This window comes from Anomaloglossus baeobatrachus, chromosome 4 (genome assembly GCF_048569485.1).
Source record: "Anomaloglossus baeobatrachus isolate aAnoBae1 chromosome 4, aAnoBae1.hap1, whole genome shotgun sequence".
NCBI classification, from domain to species: domain Eukaryota; kingdom Metazoa; phylum Chordata; class Amphibia; order Anura; family Aromobatidae; genus Anomaloglossus; species Anomaloglossus baeobatrachus.
The window spans coordinates 415,134,495-415,155,817 of record NC_134356.1 but is presented as its reverse complement, the minus strand read 5'-3'; the positions used below and the strand labels follow the sequence as shown (position 1 = coordinate 415,155,817).

At 45.4% G+C, this 21,323-nt stretch overlaps 1 protein-coding gene across 1 annotated transcript in view; it reads left to right on the top strand.

Annotated features, from left to right (window-relative positions):
* The first annotated feature begins 317 nt into the window (after positions 1-317).
* Positions 318-21,323, top strand: part of MEST (mesoderm specific transcript) — a 39,364-nt gene continuing 18,358 nt past the window's right edge. Inside the window, 10 exon segments of the mRNA XM_075343518.1 lie at positions 318-335; positions 1,882-1,959; positions 3,693-3,708; positions 3,711-3,828; positions 4,230-4,288; positions 7,436-7,476; positions 7,881-7,951; positions 9,562-9,663; positions 11,618-11,694; positions 20,454-20,517. Coding sequence (XP_075199633.1) covers positions 318-335; positions 1,882-1,959; positions 3,693-3,708; positions 3,711-3,828; positions 4,230-4,288; positions 7,436-7,476; positions 7,881-7,951; positions 9,562-9,663; positions 11,618-11,694; positions 20,454-20,517 — 644 coding nt within the window.

Genomic DNA, 21,323 nt, shown 5'->3' with positions numbered 1-21,323 from the left:
CTATTGGGGGTAGCAGTACTAAAAGTCAATATTGACCCTTTAACAAGCTTTGTGACACGAGTTAGGCACCCCTTACACGTAGCGATGTTCCAGCGATCCCGACAACGATACGACCTGGTCAGGATCGCTGGTACGTCGCTACATGGTCGCTAGTGAGCTATCAAACAGGCAGATCTAATTAACGACGCAGCAGCGATACGGCGATCCTTGGCGGTCGTTGGGACCCTGTCACACAACAGCTATTCTGATGGGCGTTGAAAAGACAAAGCAAAAACACAGCGATGCATGCTGCCCAGTGGGACACCAACGATCAAAAAATGAACAAGGACGTTCAGGTACAATCGGCGATATCGCAGTGGGGGGGCCGGTCACTGCTGTGTCGCACGTAGTGAGATCGCTGTTGCGTCACAAAACCTGTGTCGTTTCTAGCGTTCTTGCTAACGACATCACTATGCGTTATGGGGGCTTTAGTGTCAGTATAGACCCTTTTATTTAAGGAATCTTGTAACTTCAAAAATGGTGCCTCGGTATGCTTATGGCCGCCGATCACCTTAAGCTCCTTGTCTCCCGGCAGCCGCACTCTCAGTAAGGTGACCACACAGCACTGTAGCACTATTTACCTGCAGATTAACCCTATACATGGCAAAAAATAGCATTTTTCAAGGTGACTGCTCACATTACTTGTGTTGTGCTATTTAATCTAACAAGTGGTTTCTTCAAATTCAACACAAATCTGTATTGTTCTTAATCTGTAAATGAACTAATATGAAATCTATGAGCCGGACACTAAATCTCCCCAACTTTCTGCCTCCAGAGCTTATTTTAAAGGTAACCAAGTTTTTTATCCCCCATCTGAGAGCAGCATAATGTGGAGACAGAGATTCTGATTCCAGTGATGTCACTTACTCAGCTGTTTGTTGTCATTTTGATAAAATCAATGTTTTCTCTGCTGCAGATCTAGCAGTTATACAGAGCTTATAAATATGCTGGGCTACATGGCAGCAGGCCAAGAAGTCCTCTACTGATAATCTACTGCTGATTAAACAGTGATTTTATCAAAACTACACTAAGGAACCCAGTAAGTGACCTATTGCTGGAATCAGATCTCTGCCTAACATTATGCTGCTCTCAGATTATGTGGCAAAAACCTGGTGACAGATTCTGTGGGAGTTACCAGTGTGAGAGAAGTAGATCAGGACAGCAGACTATCAGTCATTACATGTCTCACACTGGCAACACACTTTTCCTTATAAAATAAGCTTATGAGGCAGAATGTCATATAGATCAGTGTCCAGCCCATATATCTTAACAGCTCATTTACAGATGAGTAAAAATGTGGATTTCTCTTGAATAAGACATCGAATCACAAATATCAAGGTATCTTTTTATTCAACTTTCTATGACGTACATGCTCATATAGACTGCTTGAGCAGGTTAATCCTACTGACAGATTCCCTGTAAAATTTTTTTTTTTTGTTTATTGCAAATAGCAGAAAGCTTGTAAATGATACTAATGGGTCTACTTTGAAATAGAAACAGAATAACTTTGATAGCAACTACATGTAATGTACATGTGCTGCATTTGTCATACTGTTGTTTATAAATAAATAAGAATTATAAAATGTCTCAAAAGGATTATCTAGTGGGGTACAAACATGGAGCACAATCATCTTTCAAGGATTGCAGTCTATGAATTTGAACAGTTTATTCAGTGATCTACCACTTGGAATTTGTAACACATGCTCAATAACACAATGCACAAGTTTACGTTGTCCCCCCCCCCCTATGTTTCTGCTATATTTGCCATTAAACCGGACCCTTACAACTTCATAAATCATTTTATGTTGTCATGTTGATCACAGTTTTGTATTTTCCTTCCAGGTCTGGGAAGGGCTAACGCAGAGATTCCAAAGAGTAATTGCTCTGGACTTTATAGGCTTTGGTTTTAGTGACAAACCAGTAAGTATGTGACGTTGTGTGCGCGTAGTATTGCTAACGTATCTGACCACTGATGAGAAGTAGGGGTTATTGACTTATCCTCTCCTTCCAGTATTCAATAATAAACCATTATTCATCTCTCTATTTTTACATTTTGCATTGTCTTTTTTTCTCATATATGTATAGTATGTCCCTAGCTTACTTTTGCTTGGTCTCTCTATTTGACAATATTGTTTGGTTCTTTTATTTATTTGTTTTAAACTTTTGCTTCTCCTATCCTTACATTATATTACAGCGCACCAATCACCAGGATTTTCCTATATAACCTAAAGCCATTGCTATACTGGCACTATCAGGCTGATTCTACACATACCTTTAGTTGTCAGTTCGGATGTCTAGGTTTTGAAACACAAGCAAGTAAAGTTTGTAAAATGAGCAGCTTTTTGAGTGACAGCAGCTGCCGATCAGCTGATAGCTGGGGTGGGTATTCATAGTGATACCCCCCCCCCCCGCCTATCCATCATCCCCCTGTTATTTATGCTAATTCTGTTATTGAATCGTTTTACTTTGTGACTAGAAGGACCTGTGCTGATGTCATACCCATGTGACCAGAAGTATAAATGTTAAGAACACCCCCTTTTTTAGCTAGTATATTTCATCAATTAGAGAGTGCAGTAGTTGATCAAAACGTACATGTATTGTAAATTAGGATTTCTGTCTTTACATAAAGTAAATGCCAGATACTAATGAATTCTGTTACAGAACAATTGTGGCACAAATCTAAAAATGTTACCCATCTTGTTTAAAAAGACTTTTTGTCAATAGAATTTTTCTGAATTCTACAAGTACAACATTAGTTACAATTCGAGATGAGTTCGGTTTTGGTGGGTTCAGTGATTGGGCAGTTTGGCTCTCCACCCACATGTAGCCAGCCATAAACAGAGCATTTCCGAGGAAGGGTGGGGTTTTCCATGTTGTTGTTGTTTTTTTTTTTGTGTAGACACTACATCTAAGGCCTAAGACACACGGCATTAAAAACATGAGTGACAGGAATGCAATAAAACATTGCATTCCACTCGGTCAAGTATTAGCCTGTGCCAGCACCCATGAGCGATTTTTATTTATTTTCTCAGCTCTAATCGGACCGAGAAAGCAATTGCAGCATGCTGCTACTGTAATACGATCCTAGATTCTCTCGCACCCTTTCAAATCTATGGGGCGAGAGAAAAATTGCACTGCACTCGCAGTAAACTGGTGTACTGCGACTGCAAAGCGAGAATGGCAATAGCCGGCTACGGAGCAGAGAGGGAGATAAATCCCTCGCTCCCCTCCTCAGCGCCGGCCCACCCCTCCTAAGTGCTGGCCCGCCCCTTGCAGCTGTGGTCCGATCGGACCTCAGTCACAGTGACACTCGCATGACACTCTGCTACCACTGTGCTGCCAGCGTGAGTAATGTGAGGATCGCAGTGGCCCGGGCCTACTAATGCTGATTTCTACCTCCCAGTGAGAGCCATTTAAATACTGCATTTGGCTCGCACTGGGCTGAGCACAGTGTGTATCCGATCGCACCAATGCTCTGAAGTGGTCAGCATACGTAAAGTACCTGACCTCGGAGCTCGAACACTGATTTATTTTGTACACTCCGTGTTCAGTACATCTTACTGTTCAGGTTTGACTCATGTCTAGTTACAATATAACACTGTATGAGATACAATGCTTGGAGTCATGTTTCAGTAATGACATTCATTTTGCAGAGATACCACCGCTATACCATTTTGAGCAAGCCAGTATTGTAGAAGCTCTCGTCAATCACCTCGGCTTGGGAGATCAAAAAGTGAACCTACTTTCTCACGACTATGGAGACACTGTTGCCCAGGAATTGATTTATAGGTCAGCACCATATCCGTGTTTGCATGTATGTTTTGCTGTAAAGGTGTATCCTTAGGAGCCCTACATGAGACTCCTCAGTAGGACAGTACCCAAGTGCTGCTCAACTGTTCCAGCAGTGATATAGACCATAAAAGGGATGATTATTTGGAAGTGCTGGTCATGTGTATGAACAAAGCTGTTAGTGCAGCACTTGTTCAATAATTAGCTTGTTCGGCTCCAAAACTATGGTGAAAAATTGCATTTTCACATTCTCCGTGTGGTACAAAAAAAATGTTAGATTTTCTTAAATTGTGCAGTATATTAATATTGGAGTACAGGGCATGCAGTGGGGAATTAGTGTCTACAGACCCTTCTTCCTTTGTGTATAGAGATTACATCTTGCATATGGTGCTTTTCTCTAGGTATGAACACAGACAACAAGGACACATCAACATTGGGAGCTTGTGTCTCTCTAATGGAGGTAAGGAAATGTTTATATGATGCACTCAAGCCATACGTGCTAGGACATTGGGGAATATTTTTAGGCCTTTTTTTACACTGAGACATGGTGGCTGTGTGGTGCTGAGTCCTCAGTGACTCTGGTGCAGATGGTGCATATTTCTCTTTGGACTAATGAAGAGTGTGCGCATAGCAGTGCACGATGAGTTCAGATTTTTTATTGGGGTGGCTCTTTTTCAATATGAAGTCTTCACTATAGGTTTTTAGAAATTTTGAGTACTTAGTGAGTTTTTTACCTCAGTATTTGTAACCAAATCCAGGAGTGGAACAATCAGAAGAAAAGTATAGTAGAAACACGTCACCACCTCTGCATTTTTTACACACTCCTGGTTTTGACTCCAAATACTGAGGTAAAAAACTCACCAAATACTCGTTGTACACATGGCCTTATAGTATATACACTGAACTAGAAATTCTTGGCAATTGAAATTACTAAAAGCCAAGAGTGGGAGAAATAACTCTGGGATAATTATTCTCATTGCAATAGACATCGTGTAGTCATATTACCCAACCCTCATTATCTACTGTATATGTGCATACAACTCTTTCAAAGATAAGTCCAGTGGTACCTTTTAGGTCTTATTCACACATCAGTTTTTTCAAATATGAGAGAAATGGTCCAAGTTTCATCAGAGTTTGGTGTAATATTTTTAATCGTATGTAACACTTAAGGGGGCTTTACACGCAATGACATCGCTAACGAGATGTCGTTGGGGTCATGGAATTCGTGACGCACATTCGGCCCCGTTAGTGACGTTGTTGCATGTGAAACGTACGAACGACCGCTAACGATCAAAAATACTCAGTATATCGTTGATTGTTGACACGTTGTTCTAATCTCAAATATCGTTGCTGCTGCAGGACGCAGGTTGTTCGTCGTTCCTGCGGCAGCACACATTGCTATGTATAACACCGCAGGAACGAGGAACAACATCGTACCTGCGGCCGCCGGCACTGAGGAAGGAAAGAGGTTGGCGGGATATTCCGGCTGCTCATCTCCGCCCCTCCGCTTCTATTGGGTGGCCGCTTAGTGATGCCACTGTGACGCCAAACGAACCTCTACTTTAGAAAGGAGGCGGTTCGCCGGCCACAGCGACGTTGCGAGGCAGGTAAGTACGTGTGACGGGTCTTAGCGATGTTGTGCGCCACAGGCAGCGATTTGCCCGTGACTCACAACCGATGGGGGCGGGTGCTTTCACCAGCGACATCGCTAGCGATGTCGCTGTCTGTAAAGTGGCCTTTAGTCAGTGGAAGTCAGACTGCACTTGGAAGATATGCATGTGCTATCCAATTTTTTTTTCATAGACTTACGTAGCAAATTTCGATCCAACACTCAGATCCAGATTGGACATTTTTCTGCGAGTTTGAAAAAAATCAGATATATGAACAGCCATATTCACTATAGGTATGAGTGCTCTCTGTGGAAAACCTGGATTATACTCATATGAGAAATATGACGTGTGGCCTTACATGGCCAGTCCGTTCCTGAGAAACCAGCAAGCTTACTGAGCATAATGTCTCCTGCACACTAGTCTAGAGCTAACTATTCTTGCCCGCGGACGTGACATTGCATATCTAGGATATGAAAAACATGTGCTTGGATGATATTAGACTATTGAGCGATCAGTAAAAAGCGAATGGGCTTGTTTTTAAGGTTGACTCTGTGACTTGGCCAGGATGGTGTACTGCCCTCATGACTCGGGGTAATGGTTTTAGTCACAAGTAGGTGAAGTTTCGATTTATAGCTATTGCAAAAAAACAAATTTTTCAGCTTCGCCACGAACATAATTTTATTATCATTCAATTGCCAGGGGAAGCATGGTGTCAGATTAATAACCGATTGGCTGATGTCAGGTTCCGCAAACTGGAGTAGATTTCTTCTATAATTCACACGTATTTCTGGTGCAGATTATAGTAAAATTCATGAGTTGAGGATTAGAAATGAGCAAACCCGTGGAAGTTCAGTTCTGTGGATGCAGCGGAATCGAACCTTCACGGGTTCGGATTTGACCCGAACCCCATTGTAAGTCACTGATTGGCAGTTCAGGTCTCGGCCCACATATAGCCAGCCATAGAAATAACACTTCCAAGGGTGGGGTTTTTCCATCTTTTTTGTTTGGTGCACACTACATCCGATCATGCTGCTGTTACCTCCAGTGTGAACAACAAAAGAACAGATGCGGACACGCACCACTTGATTACCTGGTCCGGTGCTTCAGATGTTGGGGAACAAATGCGAACTCCTAACTGTTGCTGGGGTTTCAGTGGTGCTCGCTGGTGTGAACAGACAGATCCAAAGGTGAGCCAGTGAAGAGAGGGAAAAAAGCCGCACCCCCTGTAAAATAACATTCAGACTTTATTGAAAACGGTGAATTAAAATCATGGAGGTCCGGGGCCAGGCGCTGGAACCCAAAAGGATGACGGATGTTTCGCAAGGACCCACACAAGCTCATTTGCGCAAAACGGCCGTCGTCCATTTGGGTTCCAGCACCTGGCCCCGGACCCCCATGATATTTATTCCCCATTTTCAATAAAGTCTGGATGTTATTTTACGGCGGGTGCGGCTTTTTTCCTCTCTTCACTGGTTCACCTTTTACTGAGCCCTTCAAACACTGCAAGTGGCTCGCACTGGGTAGAGCACAGAGCGTACCCGAACACAGCGATGCTTGCTAAAGTGGCTTACATATGTAAAGCAGTCGAACTCCGAACCCAAACTCTTTTGTTTTTTTTGGGTTTTTTTTGTAAAATCGGTGTTCTGCCCAAAAACCAAACATCAGGTTCACTCATCTGTACTGAGAATGACCACACTCCACCCACAACAAAAATAATCAGTATTAAAATTGAAGAGGTTTATAAAAAAAAATTATATATATATATATTTATATATATATTTTCTTTTTTGGGCATCTAGCTTCCCTTGCATAGCTGAGAATTGGTCAGTGCTGCATTTTCTCTTGTTTGTCACAATGTTGTTCTGTAACATAACCTCAGAACTTTTAGTTTTGGTGGAATTTCAGTGAATCTTCTATAACCAAGACATAACATTGTCTTTCCATGTATAAATTTGTGCTTATTCCATGCATGATATATGCTTTCTTTTTCGTTGTAGGAATCTTCCCAGAGGCTTACTATCCCAGATTAATTCAGAGGGTTAGTGCATTTATAATTAATATCAGAAAGATTGTGTAGGGTTTCTAGAATTTGTAAAGATACAGAAAAAAGCCATTATTTTGGATGGAAATTCTGTTTCCATATGAACAAATTGTACCTCATATGTCATCCAACTGTGGTACGATTCCTTTCATGGACCCATAGTCTTGCATTGCTGATTTTGATCTGACTGTCAAATCAAAATCAAACTTGTCTCCTTGATTTTCAGGACATGTTAATGTTAATAAAATTTAAAAAACAACTCAATGTGAATATAGGTCAACATTTTGATTATGGTTCATTTCAAGCTTTACTTTTAGTAGGAGAAGGATTTAAAAGAGAAAGAAGCTAACTTGTTTGAAGTAACATTACGTTTTCATTCCGTGTTATTTTTTTATCAACAGCTGATGAAAGATGGTGGGATTCTTTCAGTTGTACTAAGCAGGCTTATGAACTTTTACTTCTTTAGCAAAGGGTGAGTATTATAGTATTTATTTAGAACTGGAAAAATAAGGCGATATATATATATATATATATATATATATATATATATCTCTAATTATATATATATATATAATATTACACAGTACAGACTAAAAGTTTGGACACACCTTCTCAGTCAAAGAGTTTTCTTTATTTTCAGGACTCTGAAAATTGTAGATTCACATTGAAGGCATCAAAACTATGAATTAAAACGTGTGGAGTGGAATACTTAAAGTGTGAAACAACTGAAAATATGTCTTATATTCTAGGTTCTTCAAAGTAGCCACCTTTTTGCTTTGATTACTGCTTTGCACACGCTTGACATTCTCTTGATGAGCTTCAAGAGGTAGTCACCGGAAATGGTCTTCCAACAGCCTTGAAGGAGTTCCCAGAGATGCTTAGCACTTGCTGGCCCTTTTGCCTTCACTCTGCGGTCCAGCTCACCCCAAACCATCTTGATTGGGTTCAGGTCTGGTGTCTGTGGAGACCAGGTCATCTGGCGTAGCACCCCATCACTCTCCTTCTTAGTCAAATAGCCCTTACACGGCCTGGAGCTGTGTTTGGGGTCATTGTCCTGTTGAAAAATAAATGATGGTCCAACTAAACGCAAACCGGATGGAATAGCACGCCATTGAAAGATGCTGTGGTTGGCATGCTGGTTCAGTATGCCTTCAATTTTGAATAAATCCCTCAAATTTGGACTCATCCGACCAAAGCACAGATTTCCACTGGTCTAGTGTCCATTCCTTGTGTTCTTTAGCCCAAACAAGTCTCTTCTGCTTGTTGCCTGTCCTTAGCAGTGGTTTCTTAGCAGCTATTTTACTATGAAGGCCTGCTGCACAAAGTCTCCTCTTAACAGTTGTTCTAGAGATGAGAAGGCGTGTCCAAACTTTTGGTCTGTACTGTGTGTGTGTGTGTGTGTGTGTGTGTGTGTGTGAGATATATATATATATATATATATATATATATATATATATATTAGTGTAAGATTTAAAATATCTACAGTTATGAGATATGAGCTTTATAGGGAGATTTGCATGAAGATGGATATAAACATTACACATTATAAATCTACACATTTGTAATGTAATTTATGCTTGGTATTGTTGTGGTTACCTGCGGTCTTGCTAGTTCCATCCTGCTCTTGTTTTCCTCCTAATCTCTTGTTGTCTTGTACCTCTGTGTGTGAATGCTGTGTGACAGGGTTTTGGTTTCCCTGTTTGTCTATTTCTGTGGGTTAAATCACAACCCCTGCCCAGACACCTCTGCCTCCCTTCCCTGGGGAGGAGGTAGAAGATCAGGACTGAGTCTCCTTCCTGGCTCTGTTCCTTACCAGACATCCTTACCATTAAGGGTATCTCTGAGACTAAAGATAGCACAGGTACCCCTAGTCTGAGGGTCAGCTTAGGGGCCCAGGTTTCCCGCTATCCCCAAAGTCCCTCTTGACAGTTCCTGGCTTCTCCTTGGAATATCACTTTGGTTGGTATCTTCTCTTAGAATGAAAATCGGAATATAACAATTTATAGTACTGTAGTAGTGATTGCAGAAGGATATGCTATGTGATACTTGTGTAATCAAGATTTATTGCTTTTGTATTGGCAGCATCGGTGAGGTTTTTGGTCCTTATACTCAGCCTTCAGAGTCTGAATATTGGGATATGTGGACTGCTCTCAGGAATAATGATGGCAACCTAGTAGTAGACAGGTAAAGCGTAAAAAAAAATCTACTTTGGTTTTCATAAGATAATAGATGTCTTATCACCACTGTACCAAAGCTAGTCACCCAACATAAAATAATTACAACTTATTGTACATATGTATCTTCTATTCATACTTTAAAATAGACCACCCTGAAGAGTAGGCTACTTTTCTGCAAGTCCCTACCACAAATCCCATAAGGCCAAGTTAAAGCTTGTGCTACTCACAAACCCGGGTGTCTGATGTTCCATTGTCTGGTATCTTAGGACTTACACCCAGGGCTGTGGAGTCGGAGTCGGAGTCGTGGAGTCGGAGTCGGAGTCGGAGCTCATTTTGGTGGAGTCGGAGTCGGAGTCGGTATAAAATGCACCGACTCCGACTCCTAAAATATATAATAAATTGGGGACAGGAGTGCAATGCAGAATGTGCTGAATATTTTACTAAATAATAACATTTAGTATAATGCTTATATTTAAGTGAAAAATTTATTGTAGTACAACGTGAACATCAGACATTTAATTGTTTTATGATACAATAATCAAGATATTTGGATAGAACATAAAATATTTATTGGAATACAACTTTAGAACACAAAAAACTAATAAATTGTAAATATGTAATATATATATATATATATATATATATATATATATATATATATATATATATATATATATATATATATATACAGTGTATATACACACACAAGATATATATGTAATCTACTGTATATTACATAGTGTATTACATATTTACAATTTATTACAGTTTTTTGTGTTCTAAAGTTGTATTCCAATAAATATATTTTATGTTCTATCCAAATATCTTGATTATTGTATCATAAAAATTATTAAATGTCTGATGTTGACATACACATATTCATGTACTACAATAAATTTTTCACCTAACTATAAGCAATATATGTAGGAGTCGGAGTCGGAGCCGGAGTCGGAGTCGGAGCCGGAGTCTGAGTCGGTGCAAGAGAATTTGAGGAGTCGGAGTCGAAGGTTTGGCTTACCGACTCCACAGCCCTGCTTACACCTACCAAAGATCAATTTAAAGGTGGTGTCACACATAGCGACGACGACAATGACGTCGCTGCTAAGTCACCATTTTCTGTGACGTAGCAGCGACGTCCCGTCGCTGTGTGTGACATCCAGCAACAACCTGGCCCCTGCTGTGAGGTCGCCGGTCGTTGCTGAATGTCCTGCTTCATTTTTTGGACGTTGCTCTCCCGCTGTGAAGCTCACATCACTGTGTGTGACAGCGAGAGAGCGACGAACTGCAGGGAGCAGGCGTCTGGCAGCCTGCGGTAAGCTGTAACCACGGTAAACATCGGATAACCAAGAAGCCCTTTCCTTGGTTACCCGATATTTACCTTAGTTACTAGCGTCCGCCGCTCTCACGGTGCCAGTGCTGGCTCCCTGCATAGGTAGCCGGACTTCACATCGAGTAATTATCCGATGTGTACTCTGGCTAGGAGTGCAGGGAGCCAGCGCTAAGCGGTGTGCTCTCACACTCCCTGCACACGTAGCTGGAGTACACATCGGGTAATTAACCCGATGTGTACTCTGGCTAGGCGTGCAGGGAACAGGGAGCTGGCACTGGCAGCGTGAGCGCGGCGGACGCTAGTAACTAAGGTAAATATCGGGTAACCAAGAGAAGTGCTTTCCTTGGTTACCCGATATTTACCTTAGTTACGCTTCCACGCGTCGCTGCTGGCTGGGGGCTGGTCGCTGGTGAGATCTGCCTGTTTGACAGCTCACCAGCGACCATGTAACGACGCAGCAGCGATCCTGATAAGGTCAGATCGCTGGTCGTGATCGCTGCTGCGTCGCTATGTGTGACACCACCCTTAGTCATAGCTAAAATTAAACTTCTAAATATTTTCAGAATTAGTTTTATTTAGGACATGTCCCAAACATACAATAAAATGTTATAACCTTAATATTGGTTATTAGTATTTTACAGTATATAAACCAGCGCACAAAGCACAGAGAACGCTGGGTGGGAGCTTTGACCAATACATCGGTTCCATGTGAGTTTTAGTCGCGATTTTTTTTTTTTTTTTTTTTTTCTTTTCTTTTCCAAAAGCAAAAAAGGATACATGTCTCAATGAACTGTAAATGCAATAATTATTGTAGAAGATAGAAAGATGGTTAAAGATATTCAGAAATCTAATAAATGTCTAATAGTCTATATTGTACGTTAGAGAACACTGTTCTTAGGTTTTGTGTTAATCCATCTGTTATTTCTACTTATAAAAGCAGTCATACCGTAGCAGTAGATTTAGTGTATGTGGGTAGTTTTCTGAACTTCATGAGCAGTGTGCGTAATGAAGCTGGGAAGTGTCCACCCTGCATCTGAAGCGCACTGATGTGGCTGAAATGAGCCGCGCACGCTCAAGATTTCCATTAGCTAGCTGTGATTTTGGCTTGGTAATAATGTTATCACCTCCACAGGGGTGTGATATCATGGAAAAAGGCCCGACTATTCTGGGAAACTAATGCCCCTTCGACTAGTCAAGGCCCTAATTAACATAGGGAAAGCGAGGTTTGTAAGTCTTTTTTTAAACATTGATATTGGTGAATAGTGTTAGGCAAGGACTTTGGACATACAGGTATCAATGCTGCTGGGTTGGAGGGAACCTGACCTGTTCCCTTTAAAAGGAATTTATCAGTAACACTTGCCATAAGCAAGCAGGGTTGCTGCAGAATAGGTCAATGTAAAATATTTCCAGGAATCTCTGTTTTGCCATTACCCGGACCTCCCTTGCTTCAAAATTCATGTTTAATTGCTATGCAAATTACCGTATTTTCCGGACTATAGGACGCACGTTTTTCCCCCCAAATGTTGGGGGAAAGTGGGGGGTGCGTCTTATAGTCTGAATGTGGCTGCGTGGAATGAGGGTGCTGCAGTGCAGCGGGTCATTTGTGGCATGAGCAGGCTGCAGCAGCGCCTGCCGTGACCACGTGGGCCCTCTCATTTCATATGCACGCCCATCCTCCCGCCTATCATCTCTCAGCGCTGAAGCCGGCACTGACAGGTGAACGGGATGATGGGTGGGGGGTGCGCGCATAATTGACAGCCGGCCCGCATGATCACCCCTGGCAACTACAGCCTGGAGTGATCATATGCGGCTATATTCACTGCCCCCCGCGCATCATCATCAGCGCAGGGAGGCAGAGTGAATAAGTATACTCACCCGTCACCGTTGTCTGCAGTATCGCAATTTCCTCCTGTCTGCCAGCCAGCTGATCTGTGTAGAGAGCGGTGAGCACAGCGATGACATCATCACTGTGCGCAGCGCTAGTCTGCACACAGGTCAGCTGACAGGCAGACAGGAGGACGAGCGATGCTGCAGACAACAGTGACGGCTCCACACTCCTGTGGCACTGCTGCCGACACTTACAGGAGGAGGAGCGATGCTGCATTGAGCGTGGAAAGGTGAGTATAAACGTTTATTTTTTTTGTGTGCCATAGGATACTGGCCATATAACAGGATGGGGGTATATAGCAGGATGCGGCCATATACCAGGATGGATGGGGGTATATAGCAGGATGGATGGGGGTATATAGCAGGATGGATGGGGTATATAGCAGGATGGATGGAGGTATATATCAGGATGGATGAGGGTATATAGCAGGATAGGGGTATATAGCAGGATAAGGGCATATACCAGGATGGCGCTATGTAGCAGGATGGGGGCTATACCATGATGGCAGTATATAGCAGGATGGGAATTTATACCATGATGGCGGTATATAGCAGGATGGGAATATATACCAGGATGGGGGACATATATACAAGGATGGGGATCATATACAAGGCAGGAGGATCATTACCAGGATGGGGTATCTTAGTAGAGAATTTGGGGACATTACCACCATAACAGTGTCAGCAGTAGATCCTCGACCCATAATAGTGTGTCATGACCACATTTTTTGTTTAAAATTTTATTTTCCTATTTTCTGCCTCTAAAACCAGAGTGTGTCTTATGGTCGGTTGCGTCTTATAGTCCGAAAAATAAGGTAGCTTTGCAAGAGCATCGGTGGTTGTATTTTTGTACTTGCAGTCCGTGGCGTCTTCGATTGTTTGCGCCGGCTGACTTTCAGTACTTGCTCTAAAATTTCTTTCTTTGTCGCTCTATTGGGAGACCCAGACAATTGGGTGTATAGCTACTGCCTCCGGAGGCCACACAAAGTATTACACTTAAAAGTGTAAGGCCCCTCCCCTTCTGCCTATACACCCCCCGTGGGATCACGGGCTCCTCAGTTTTCATGCTTTGTGCGAAGGAGGTCAGACATCCACGCATAGCTCCACTGTTTAGTCAGCAGCAGCTGCTGACTTTGTCGGATGGAAGAAAAGAGGGCCCATACTAGGGCCCCCAGCATGCTCCCTTCTCACCCCACTTTTGTCGGCGGTGTTTGTTAAGGTTGAGGTACCCATTGCGGGTACGGAGGCTGGAGCCCACATGCTGCTTTCCTTCCCCATCCCCTTAGGGCTCTGGGTGAAGTGGGATCCTATCGGTCTCCAGGCACATGAGGCCGCGCTCCGTCCACAGCCCCTGGGAATCTGCTGGACATGGAGCTGAGTATCGTCAGGGACAGGGCCCTGCTACATTAAGGTACTCTGTGTCCCTGTACAAATCGCGCACACACACACCAGCATTGCTGGGTGTGTTAGTGCGCCGGGGGCAGCAGCGCGGCGCGCTTGTGCTATTACTCACTGCAGCTTTGCTGAGTGAGTTTATGTATTAGGAACTGCCGCGCCGGCCGCTGCTGGCGGTTTTTACACTGCGGCGCGGCTGGGACTTGTGGTGCGCCGGGGACTTCCGCGCTGGCCGTGCTTATACGACGGCCGCGCTTATAAATCGAGTCCCCGGCTTTTGCGGCCTAGTTTCGTTTCGTTCCCGCCCCCAGGCCTGCCAGTCAGGGGAAGGGCGGGACGCTGTTCAGAACGTCAGCGCCGAGGGCTGGAGTCTGCTTAGCATACTCCAACCCCCCTCACTGGGCACAGTGGGACGCCAGTTTCCCGCACTTTGTCTGGGGCACGCCCACGGCCCGCCCCTCTTCACAGGACGCCGGCAGCCATTCCTGTTTGCAGTCTGAGTGGAGAAGGGAGACAAGCTCTGGGAGAACCAGACACGGGATTCTGGCGACCACACAACCGCTTTTGAGCGGGCGGTAAGCAGCACCTGAGGTGCTGACCCCACTAGTGCCGAAGTGTTCATTTGTACTTTATGCTTGTATGCTATACATTGCACTGTACGGTCGCTATTCTTGGCTATATACCCTCCTAGATTATTAGACAACAGCATGTCGTCCGCAAAAAGCAAGGGGGCCAAGGCACAGGCTTTCTATGCTACTTGTACCGCATGTGAGGCTGTTCTACCGGCAGGTGCCACTGACCCCCATTGTGTGCAATGTTCGGCCCCTGTAGCACTTGCTCAGCCGGGGTCTCTGCTAGAGGTGGCCCAAGGAGAATCACCTGTGAACACTGTCCAGGTGACAGGGACGGAGTTTGCAGTTTTTGCTGATAGATTGTCTGTGACTATGACTAAAATCCTAGAGACTTTGCAGTCCAGACCGGTAACTCAGACCATGGGCACTGTTGATTCAATGCTCCCTGGCCCCCCTCATTTGGAACAAATCCGTGCTCCGGGGGGGTCCCATGCATCCCGGGGTGAAGGCTCTGACACGGACGACAGTCCCAGACAGCCTAAGCGAGCTCGCTGGGAGCGACCCTCGACTTCATCACACTGGTCAGGGTCCCAGCAGGAGGACTCTCTGTATGATGAGGCAGAGGTAGCGGATCAGGATTCTGATCCTGAGACCGCTCTCAATCTGGATACACCTGATGGGGACGCAATGGTGAATGATCTCATAGCGTCCATCAATAAAATGTTGGATATTTCTCCCCCAGCTCCTCCAGTGGAGGAGTCAGCCTCACAGCAGGAGAAATTCCATTTCAGGTATCCCAAGCGTAAATTGAGTACTTTTCTGGACCACTCTGACTTTAGAGAGGCAGTCCAGAAACACCACGCTTATCCAGATAAGCGTTTCTCCAAACGTCTTAAGGATACACGTTATCCCTTTCCCCCTGACGTGGTCAAGAGCTGGACCCAGTGTCCAAAGGTGGATCCCCCAATCTCCAGGCTTGCGGCTAGATCCATAGTTGCAGTGGAAGATGGGGCTTCACTTAAAGATGCCACTGACAGACAGATGGAGCTCTGGTTGAAATCCATCTATGAAGCTATCGGCGCGTCGTTTGCTCCAGCATTCGCAGCTGTATGGGCACTCCAAGCTATTTCAGCTGGTCTTGCGCAGATTGACACTGTCACACGTACATCGGTTCCGCAAGTAGCGTCCTTAACCTCTCAAATGTCTGCATTTGCGTCTTACGCTATTAATGCTGTCCTGGACTCTACGAGCCGTACGGCAGTGGCGTCCGCCAACTCCGTTGTTTTACGCAGAGCCTTGTGGTTAAGGGAATGGAAGGCAGATTCTGCTTCCAAGAAGTGCTTAACCAGTTTGCCATTTTCTGGTGACAGACTGTTTGGTGAGAGATTGGATGAAATCATTAAACAGTCCAAGGGTAAGGATTCATCCTTACCTCAGCCAAGACCAAACAAACCCCAACAGAGGAGGGGACAGTCGAGGTTTCGGTCCTTTCGAGGCTCGGGCAGGTCCCAATTCTCCTCGTCCAAAAGGACTCAAAAGGATCAGAGGAGCTCAGATTCTTGGCGGGCTCAGTCACGCCCAAAGAAAGCAGCCTGAGGAACCGCTACCAAGGCGGCTTCCTCATGACTTTCGGCCTCCTCTCTCCGCATCCTCGGTCGGTGGCAGGCTCTCCCGCTTTGGCGACATTTGGCTGCCACAGGTCAAAGACCGATGGGTGAGAGACATTCTGTCTCACGGGTACAGGATAGAGTTCAGTTCTCGTCCTCCGACTCGATTCTTCAGAACGTCTCCGCCTCCCGACCGAGCCGATGCTCTTCTGCAGGCGGTGTGCACTCTAAAGGCAGAAGGAGTGGTGATCCCTGTTCCTCTTCAGGAGCAAGGTCACGGTTTTTACTCCAATTTGTTTGTGGTGCCAAAAAAGGACGGGTCTTTCCGTCCTGTTCTGGACCTAAAACTGCTCAACAAGCATGTGAAAACCAGGCGGTTCCGGATGGAATCCCTCCGCTCCGTCATCGCCTCAATGTCTCAAGGAGATTTCCTAGCATCAATAGACATCAAAGATGCTTATCTCCACGTGCCGATTGCTCCAGAGCACCAGCGTTTTCTACGCTTCGTTATAGGAGACGAACACCTTCAGTTCGTAGCCCTGCCTTTCGGTCTGGCGACAGCCCCAAGGGTCTTCACCAAGGTCATGGCAGCAGTAGTAGCAGTCCTGCACTCTCAGGGTCACTCTGTGATCCCTTACTTGGACGATCTACTTGTCAAGGCACCCTCTCAAGAGGCATGCCAACACAGCCTGAACGTTGCGCTGGAGACTCTCCAGAGTTTCGGGTGGATCATCAACTTTTCAAAGTCAAATCTGACCCCGACCCAATCGATAACATACCTTGGCATGGAGTTTCATACTCTCTCAGCGATAGTGATGCTTCCGCTGGACAAACAGCGTTCACTACAGACAGGGGTGCAATCTCTCCTTCAGGGCCAGTCGCACCCCTTGAGACGCCTCATGCACTTCTTGGGGAAGATGGTAGCAGCAATGGAGGCAGTCCCTTTCGCGCAGTTTCATCTGCGTCCACTACAATGGGACATTCTCCGCCAATGGGACGGGAAGTCGACGTCCCTAGACAGGAACGTCTCCCTTTCTCAGACGGCCAAGGATTCTCTTCAGTGGTGGCTTCTTCCCACCTCATTGTCAATAGGAAAGTCTTTCCTACCCCCATCCTGGGCGGTGGTCACAACGGACGCGAGTCTATCAGGGTGGGGAGCAGTTTTTCTCCACCACAGGGCTCAAGGTACGTGGACTCAGCAAGAGTCCACCCTTCAGATCAACGTTCTGGAAATCAGAGCAGTGTTTCTGGCCCTACAAGCCTTCCAGCAGTGGCTGGAAGGCAAGCAGATCCGAATTCAGTCGGACAACTCCACAGCGGTGGCATACATCAACCACCAAGGAGGGACACGCAGTCGGCAAGCCTTCCAGGAAGTCCGGCGGATTCTGACGTGGGTGGAAGACACAGCATCCACCATATCCGCAGTTCACATCCCGGGCGTAGAAAACTGGGAAGCAGACTTCCTCAGTCGCCAGGGTATGGACGCAGGGGAATGGTCTCTTCACCCGGACGTGTTTCAGGAAATTTGTCGCCGCTGGGGGATGCCGGACGTCGACCTAATGGCGTCCCGGCACAACAACAAGGTCTCGGCCTTCATGGCACGGTCTCACGATCTCAGAGCTCTGGCGGCGGACGCCTTAGTTCAAGATTGGTCGCAGTTCCGACTGCCTTATGTGTTCCCACCTCTGGCGCTGTTGCCCAGAGTGCTACGCAAGATCAGGTCCGACTGCCGCCGCGCCATCCTCGTCGCTCCAGACTGGCCAAGGAGGTCGTGGTACCCGGATCTGTGGCATCTCACGGTAGGACAACCGTGGGCACTACCAGACCGGCCAGACTTGCTGTCTCAAGGGCCGTTTTTCCATCAGAATTCTGCGGCCCTGAGCCTGACTGTGTGGCCATTGAGTCCTGGATCCTAGCGTCTTCAGGATTATCTCAAGAGGTCATTGCCACCATGAGACAGGCTAGGAAACTAACCTCTGCCAAGATCTACCACAGGACGTGGAAGATATTCTTAGCTTGGTGCTCTGCTCAGGAAGTTTCTCCCTGGCCATTTGCATTGCCTACTTTTCTTTCCTTCCTGCAATCCGGGTTGGAAAAAGGTTTGTCGCTCGGCTCCCTTAAGGGACAAGTCTCTGCGCTATCTGTATTTTTTCAGAAGCGCCTAGCACGACTTCCTCACGTACGCACGTTCCTGCAAGGGGTTTGTCATATCGTCCCTCCATACAAGCGGCCGTTAGAGCCCTGGGATCTGAACAGGGTTCTAATTGCTCTCCAGAAGCCGCCTTTCGAGCCTATGAGGGATGTTTCCCTGTCTCGCCTTTCACAGAAAGTGGCCTTTCTAGTAGCGGTCACGTCTCTTCGGAGAGTGTCCGAGCTAGCAGCGCTGTCATGCAAATCTCCCTTCCTGGTGTTTCACCAGGACAAGGTGGTTCTGCGCCCGATTCCGGAGTTTCTCCCTAAGGTGGTATCCCCCTTTCATCTCAATCAGGATATCTCCTTACCTTCTTTGTGTCCTCATCCAATTCATCAATGTGAAAAGGATTTGCATTTGTTGGATCTGGTGAGAGCACTCAGAATCTACATTTCCCGCACGGCGCCTCTGCGCCGCTCGGATGCACTCTTTGTCCTTGTCGCTGGTCAGCGTAAAGGGTCGCAAGCTTCCAGATCCACCCTGGCTCAGTGGATCAAGGAACCAATTCTTGAAGCCTACCGTTCTGCGGGGCTTCCGGTTCCCTCAGGGCTGAAGGCCTATTCTACCAGAGCCGTGGGTGCGTCCTGGGCATTACGGCACCAGGCTACGGCTCAGCAGGTGTGCCAGGCGGCTACCTGGTCGAGTCTGCACACTTTTACCAAGCATTATCAGGTGCATACCTATGCTTCGGCGGACGCCAGCCTAGGTAGACAAGTCCTTCAGGCGGCGATTGCCCACCTGTAGAAAAGGGCCGTTTTACGGCCCTATCACGAGGTATTATTTTACCCACCCAGGGATTGCTTTTGGACATCCCAATTGTCTGGGTCTCCCAATAGAGCGACAAAGAAGAAGGGAATTTTGTTTACTTACCGTAAATTCCTTTTCTTCTAGCTCTAATTGGGAGACCCAGCACCCGCCCCTGTTTTTTTGTATACACATGTTGTTCATGTTGAATGGTTTCAGTTCTCCGATATTCCTTCGGATTGAATTTGCTTAAACCAGTTTATTGGCTTTCCTCCTTCTTGCTTTTGCACTAAAACTGAGGAGCCCGTGATCCCACGGGGGGTGTATAGGCAGAAGGGGAGGGGCCTTACACTTTTAAGTGTAATACTTTGTGTGGCCTCCGGAGGCAGTAGCTATACACCCAATTGTCTGGGTCTCCCAATTAGAGCTAGAAGAAAAGGAATTTACGGTAAGTAAACAAAATTCCCTTCTTTACATGTAGTAATTATCTATTAAGGGTTATCACCTCTGCCGAGATGAAAATATCTGCTTCGAGGTCCTATTCACTAGAGGCGTGTCTATGAAAACCGGTACATGGGAGTTACGACAACAGCATGGCAGAGCGGGCTATGTTGTTGGTGCAACTTTTTGGGAGTTTTGATAAATGTAGCATTGCTGCTTTTCTTTTCTTAAGACTGAAAATAGGCTAATTGATTGATAAATGGGTTTGAATTACAAAGTAGAACTCCATTCTCATGCACTGGGTCAGCATGTTGGCATCCTTTAGTTGCGAATTACTGTTCATTTGTCCCTCATCAGCCAAGCATAATATGGGTGTGTTTTTACTGTCGTGCCTGCCCCCCTCCGCGATACTACTAAACGCCATTAAAAAACTAAACATTCACCCTATTGAAATCTCCAGCTTCCAAAATGTAGTTTACCCAGAGGAAACTGTTCGGGTCATCACCTGCTGTCCTCTGATGTTAGATTTTAGAAACATATTAACATATTGTCACTGTGATGGAAGGGGATCAGTTACTTACAAAATCCTAAAAAACTGCTTACGTTACAATTTTCATTTTGTACCAATAGTGCATTTCATTTATGGACCCCTGGACCCAGTCAATCCCCATCCTGAATTCCTGGATAAGTACAAGTAAGTCTAATGTACTTTTTTAGCTGATAAATAAAGTTGAAATCTGTAACATTGGTGTACAACACAACACAGGCTAAAGCTCTAAGAGTTGCAATGGAAAGAAAAAAATCAAAGTGCTACGGTATTAGAGAATATACATACAAGTGCATCTCAACAAATTAAATATCCTCAAAAAGTTAATTTATTTCAGTAATTCAATACAAAAAGGGAAACACATACTGTATTTTTCGCTTTATAAGACGCACCCCCAAATTTGGTGAAGGAAAAGAGAATTTTTTTTTTTAATGTTAAATGGGGTCCGTCTTATAATGCCAGTGTCCATCTAACAAATCATAAAGGGTATATGTCCCTCATAGCCCCCCATCCTAAAATTAGCCCCCTTAATCTGGATATGGCCCCCTTATATTGAATATAGCCCCCTTGTGCTAGTACACGTCCCCCATTGCTGGCACATGTCTCCTATTGATGGAACACGTCCCCTATTTATGCCACACGTCCCCCTGTGCTGTAACACGTCCCCTATTGCTGGCACATATCCTCTACTGCTGGCACAGGTCTCCTATAGATGGCACAGGTCTCCTATAGATGGCACACGGCCCCCTATGGATGGCACACCTCCCCCTGTGTTGGATATGGCCCCCTATGGATGGCACACCTCCCCCTGTGTTGGATATCGCTGCCATGCTGCTGCCCATAGTAAAATAAACACTTTTTACTTTACCTTCTCCAGTGCTGTCCTCCCTTGTGTCTCCCTCCGTGCTGCTGAGCTCCTACTTTTTCTGGTTCTCGGTGCCGGTCATGTGATC